The sequence below is a fragment of the Condylostylus longicornis genome, unplaced genomic scaffold (genome assembly GCF_029603195.1).
Source record: "Condylostylus longicornis isolate FDR11 unplaced genomic scaffold, ASM2960319v2 ptg000014l, whole genome shotgun sequence".
Lineage (NCBI taxonomy): Eukaryota > Metazoa > Arthropoda > Insecta > Diptera > Dolichopodidae > Condylostylus > Condylostylus longicornis.
This window is the reverse complement of record NW_026577983.1, coordinates 1,846,542-1,852,939: the sequence shown is the minus strand read 5'-3', so window position 1 is coordinate 1,852,939 and position 6,398 is coordinate 1,846,542. Positions and strand designations below refer to the sequence as shown.

Genomic DNA, 6,398 nt, shown 5'->3' with positions numbered 1-6,398 from the left:
ATTTCTATTATTTGGCGTGTCACAAAGTCTGATGTCAAACAGTGTTTACAGGAAATTTAACAATTGAAAAGTCATGGATATGCAATTTTTCAATATACTCGTAATTGTTAGATATTGAACAATTTTTACTTGATTTTTATTATAATATCATCTCTTTTGTTTGATGGCTTAATTATAAACGAGTCTTTACGGAAAATTATGAACTGTAGAAAAGTTCATACTCAAGGCGAATTTATTAGCTCATCTAATTTTCACCGAAATAACGCACGCACATATATTTTATGTGCGAAACTTTAAAATTCTCACATTTTGCATATTTTCTGCGCAGCATTTTTTCTCTCTGAAAAAGTTGAATCAACTTCAACTGTAGTACTGAAGTTTTTGAAGTTTTCATAACAAATTCATATTCACAGTTTTTATACAGCTTGTCAAAAAAAAGTCAAAATAAAGAGAAAAAAAGCATAAAAATGTTTGAAATCCTAATGAACCCACGATGAAATATAAAAATTAATTTGAATCTTTTGAAAATCAAATTGAAATGAGTGTGTTTTAGGGAACTCCTATAACACATACACGTTGAAACAGTTCTTTGTTAAAAAATGCTTTTAAATTATATGCAAAATATTTTGACTAAGAAGAATTTTAAGACAGAAGCAGTGGATGATGACGATGAAACAAGATCTCAAAGAAACACAATTGCACAAATGCACAAAGAGTTGCGCATCAAATTCTTAAGCTCAACTCTCAAGGACGAAGAAATGTAAAGAAAGGTAAGAAAACTTGAACAAAAGTGCTCATAGACCTAGAACACAACTACCAGGCAAAACATGGAGTGAAATAAACATACTAGTAACAAATAAAGAAAATTGAGAATACTTTGTTGAATCCTATGTTCCCAAGGGAAATGAAAAAGAAACAAAGATAAATACAATGGTTGCAAATCTCCTGAATTCCTGCAAAATCAAAGAATAAAGGCAAGAAAATTGTCTTAACATGATTAGGTTGGTTATTGAATCTACAACATTTTTTGTGTGAGCACTGTAATGTAGCTGAATGACTAAATTCCCTGCCACTTTTCTGTTTTAGGTCTTTCTAGCATAATATTTATTCTCATTTTGTAAGAAATCATGCAACAATACCTCGTTATAAAGAAGATTATTGCTATGAGTTGGCATCTCTGAACTTACCTCTGTTAAATATTGTCAAAATTGATTCGCACGTGTATTTTTGAAAAATAAAAAAACAAACTGTGTGAAAAATTAAATATTAATTGCGTTTTTTAGTGGTCTTTGCATTTTATACTACTTAAGATATATTTGTTTTGTTAACTCAAATAGTAAAATGTTTTCTAAAGGCAAAATTTCTTCAAACAAAGAAAAATATGAAAAAAACTTAAAACAGCGGTTAAAAAAATTATTTGCAAATGATTTAATTGGAAATCCTGAAGCAAATTCATCGACTAGTACGGTAGAATCGGAGATTTTGAATGAATACAGGCTGGATAAAGATTTTAAATTGAAGGAGACTACTATGAAAAAAAAAGTGATAAATAAAGAAATTTTGAATGGGAAAGAAAATAGAAAATCGAAAATAAAACTGAAACCGAAAAATCTTGAAAGCACTAATAATGCTAATGAAAATTCAAAAAAAGTATTAAATAAAAGAAATATTTTTGTGTCGAAGGAAGAAGATGATTGCAGTGGAATAGAAAAATGCGTACAAGGGCCTATTGCCACTGGTTACGTATTAAACACGTCACAAAAAATGGTTAAAAAGAAAAGAAAAATACAAGAAGACTTGAAAAAAAAATTTGTTCCTGTAGAAACCAAAAAGCCGAAATTACGTTCCCCATGTGAATCAAATGTTTGTCATGAAAATGAACATTCCAAAAGCAGCTTAAAACAAATGCTTGATACTATTCAAATAGGAGAAGAACGAAAAAATAAAAAAAGTAGCAAGTGTGTTAAAAATACAGAGTTCGAAGGCACAAATACTAAGAAAGCAAAAATAAATAAACCAAAAAATGAATTTAAAGGAAATCCAAGTAACGAAAAGAAGCGTGATTTACATTCAAAGGCTGGCGAAAACATTCTCTTAAAATCACAAAAACAAAGCAAAAAAGAACATCATCATGTTGAAAGACCAAACAAAAAGCCGCAAAAAGAGAAAAATTTAGGAAATGGGGGTCAAAGCCTTGATTCAAAGGAAAAAGACAAATCAAAATTTAAGAAAACTAAGAGTAAAATGGAGCAAACAAATAACGCAACAGAAAAAAATAATAAAACAACTTGTTACAAAAATTCTACGAACAAAAAAAATAAAATGAAAAAACAATATAATGGCGTTGTAAAGGAAAATGGTTCAAAATCTGGGAGAGATATTGAAAATTCAAGTTTTGCTTCGAATAAGAAACTGAAAAATTTTTCCTTTAATGATACATTCAGTGAGGAAGTAGTACAAGATGAATCGTTGTGTAGTTCCGAATACGATGGTAATTTTTTTCATTATTTAAAACAAAATTTTGATTTACTTTTATTTGTGTCTAGATTTTTCTTACTCAGAAGAGAGCTTCTTAAGCACGGAAGAAGAAACACTAGCCGAATCATTTTCTGATTCCGAATACGATGGTAAATTTAATAAGCAACACTTTTTTTTCACATTCTATTTTTGTTTGTTTTTATGTAACTCAAATCCTTATTTATGTAGAAGAGGATACATTTAGCGATGATTCCACGGAATACGAGGAAAACTCTGACGAAGAATTTAGGAATAAAATGAGGTATAATTTTGATAGTGAGTCCAATGATGAGGATTATGAACTACCAGAAAGTGAAGAAGATTTGTATATTCCTCATGGTATTGCCACAAAATACGATTTTGATGAAAACTTGGAGGTGGATTTTGATAGTGATATAAGCGACCCCCAAATTATAGAGATTCCTCAAGAGTCAGCCGACATAAAGGATATTGAAAATGATACTGTACGTAAGGCGGAAAAGCCTAGTATATTTAACTCAAAAAATAAAGTAGAAATGAATGGAGATAGTGACAGTAGTTGCCCTCAATTAGTTCCAATCAATTATGGCGGAATTCCAAACGGAAATGGGGAATGCAATTTTTCCAGTATTGATGAATCTGCATCTGAATCGACTCTTGAAGAGATTTCAGATTGCTGCAGCGAATATAGTGAATTAACAAAAGGTTCTTTGTGTTCCATAAAAACGGAAAATCATGTAAAAGAAATGGCTTCTAAAATGCTACCAGAAATTTTTGAATTGAATAATAGGAATATTGAAGATGAAAACATTTTTCTAGATTTTAATGAAACAAACTACTTTGTAAAGACTGAACCATGTGTTGTGGAAAATATTTTAGCAAATACTGATGACCATCGATCCCCGAATTCAAACATCCACATCGTTACATCATTTAATGAAACTGAGCCAAATGCAGAATTCGCTAATGAACCGAATCCTATTGAACATTTTAAGTCAAAATTTTACAATGGATTAGATTCCAGACAAGTAGTGGTTTTATTAAAAGAAAAAATCCACCTTTATGGAACATTAAAACTTCAGTTACTTGCTGGATCAGTTGAAATTTTTGGTTATAAGCCGTCCATAAATGAATATGTATACTTATATTCTCCTAAAGGATACAGTTTTTTAAACATTAGGACATGCAAAAGTAATTCAAATATCGATGTAATGGAATGTTTAAAGAAATTCAAAGATAATTTGTTAAGTTCTGAAATAACAGAAATTTCAAATAATTTTGATCCAAAAGTAGACGCTATTTTGCTTTTAGAAAAAAATTATTCACTGAAAAGAATTGAATTTCTTGGAAAGAATATGAAAGAGAATTTATTTCCGAGCATGAACCCAATGCAAATAGATAGGCCGTACTATACAAGTGAGTTTGTTTTACGTAGCATTATTAACAATAAAAATGAAAACGAATTAATAATTGATCCTAAATGGGAAACAATTAATTTGGAGAAAACAACAAGGTTAATGATCATTGGCGGTAAATCCGTTGGGAAATCTACTTTTTTGCGATATATCGTAAATAAAGAAATAAAAAAACACAAAAAAATTCTATTAGTTGACTTAGACGTTGGGCAATCTGAGGTTTTCATTCCTCAAACAATAAGTGCAACTATTCTCAATGGTCCACTTCTGGGGCCAGGCTATTTTTTAAATTTAAACCCGAATAAAGCTTTTGTTTACGGAGATGTGAATGTAGTTTTAGCTCCTGAGAGATACTTACAAAACATTAAAGATCTTTCAAAATATTGCCGAGATACAGATGAGTTTCAAAATATTCCGTGGGTTATTAACACAATGGGTTATAACAAGGGATTTGGAGGTGAATTAATTGCTGTTTTGTGCCATTATCTCAGACCAACAGATATTTTGCAATTGCAAAGTGAAAACATTGTTAATAATTTTGATTTTTTAATGGAAAAAGAAGTACTTGAAAGAATTCCTCTGAACGTTTTCAAAAAAGAAAATTTATTACTAGAAACTTCCAGCGGAGATTTGCAATACTTAGAAAAATTAAGATTTGAAATAACAAGTATGAAGTCGGTTAAAAACCGAAGGATTAACAAAAATGATAGTAAGAAACGCATTTGGGAACTATATTCAAAAGATAGTAGATATGCTATGTTAATAGTGAGGCTTGGAACTATTTTAGGTGAAAAATTTGACTGGCTAACGGATGTTCACCCAGTGTGGTAAGAGTTCTTAAACTTTATTTTATGTTTGTTATTTATTGTATAATACACGTAATATTTTTGTTTTTAAACAATTTTAAAAGAATAAAATTTTCACTGTTGTTTTTTAAATCAATTTCGAAAAATCTTTTATGCAATTTTAAATAATAACAATTTCAGTTGCTGTATAGATGACATAAAATATAAATTTTTTAATGATAACAATATTTTGTCAGAAGAAGAATTTTTGGATATTATTAATGCAAACCTTGTGTATATGTGCTGCCAAACAAATGAAGACAGGTCTCTGGAATGTTTTGGCATTGGTAAAATACATTTATAATTACGCATGTATATATTATAATTATTTTTATAATCCTTTTGTAGGTATAGTGCGAGGAATTGACAGGCTTAACAGGAAAATTTATTTAGTATCGTCTGTTTCAAAAGAAAATTTAAATCATGTGAACTGTTTAGCAGTTTGTAGCATGCCTTTGCCAAGTTCAATATATTTAAATCAAGGTCCAAAAATCAAGGGAAATGTTCCATATGCTTACAACACTAGTACATTGATAGGTTCCAAGCCAATAAAAAATTTCACTAGATTGAAGCCTGTATAAAAAATCTGGGTGATTTGATTGTCATCATCATGAATATGAAATATATTATTTTGAACTGTTTCAACTAAATTTTGTCTGTGATTAATGTAAAATACAATTTTCTAAACTAATTTTTTATTTCAATTCAAATTTTGGAGGATGAATACCAAGCTATGTTTCTTTTTTTTCTCTATGGTGAAGATCAAAACTTTTCGTGAAACATCCAACTTAAATATTTTTTGTTACAAGAGCACCTTCCTTCGAAAAAAAAAAATCGTTCAATCAGCAGAAATATTTAAGAAAATTTCAATTGTGCATACATTGTTTTATTTGGCTTTGATCAAGAAAGAATTATCATTTTGGGAATATGATCTTTACTTATATTGAAATTTATGAAGAAATGTAACTTTCTTGTGTTTCCAAAGCTTAATTAAAAACTTTATATGTTCTTAATCAAACAATTAAATGCACAAATTAATATTACACTGGTCGTTTCCTAAAATTAAAATTTGGCAGATGGCATTAATTACCGTCAGAGAAATTGTTATTTTTAAAATTACAAAGAAAAATTTAAACTTTTTTAAATCTGAGGTTTTACTACGTAATTCTATTCATGAAATGATTTTCTTATTTGGATAATCAATTTGTTCGGTATTACCTTTCTATTCTTGCAAATACGAAAATCGAATTACATAGTAAGGCCCCTGATTAAATCGGCAGTAAACTGCAGAATGAATAAGTAAATTGTAGCATATGGAGAACATATTGCTTTAATACGTGCACATGAATAATATGTTTACATATAGTAGTTTTTACATAGAATTTAAAATAACTGAGGAAAACAATTTCCAATAAAAAATTTGGATATGGAAAAATAAAACTCTGCATCGCCAAAATAATTTATTAATTCATAGTTTATCTCCTTTTCCATATACGAATTGAATTACATATATATATTTTTTTAATAGAAAATCCACTCAATGCTAAAGAATAGATTGTATTTTGCAAGACATGCACTGAAAGCTATAAGTTGAATCTTGAGAAGTCTTCACACGCACAAATCTCCAAAAATTGAATACATA

At 29.0% G+C, this 6,398-nt stretch overlaps 1 protein-coding gene across 1 annotated transcript; it reads left to right on the top strand.

Moving 5' to 3' along the window:
* The first annotated feature begins 1,247 nt into the window (after window positions 1-1,247).
* On the top strand, window positions 1,248-5,434 carry LOC129605752 (polynucleotide 5'-hydroxyl-kinase NOL9). The gene is made up of 5 exons (XM_055515671.1): window positions 1,248-2,491; window positions 2,547-2,627; window positions 2,707-4,738; window positions 4,898-5,043; window positions 5,105-5,434. Exons 1-5 carry the CDS (start codon window positions 1,342-1,344, stop codon window positions 5,335-5,337), a joined length of 3,642 nt encoding a protein of 1,213 aa, XP_055371646.1. The 5' UTR covers window positions 1,248-1,341; the 3' UTR covers window positions 5,338-5,434.
* The last annotated feature ends 964 nt before the right edge of the window (window positions 5,435-6,398 follow it).

Excerpts from the sequence above, each read along its gene's own strand:
- LOC129605752 (XM_055515671.1), top strand. The coding sequence starts at position 1,342 with ATGTTTTCTAAAGGCAAAATTTCTTCAAACAAAGAAAAATATGAAAAA. Across the intron at positions 2,492-2,546 it reads GTGTAGTTCCGAATACGATG|ATTTTTCTTACTCAGAAGAG; the intron begins GTAATTTTTTTC and ends ATTTGTGTCTAG. Across the intron at positions 2,628-2,706 it reads TTCTGATTCCGAATACGATG|AAGAGGATACATTTAGCGAT; the intron begins GTAAATTTAATA and ends TTATTTATGTAG.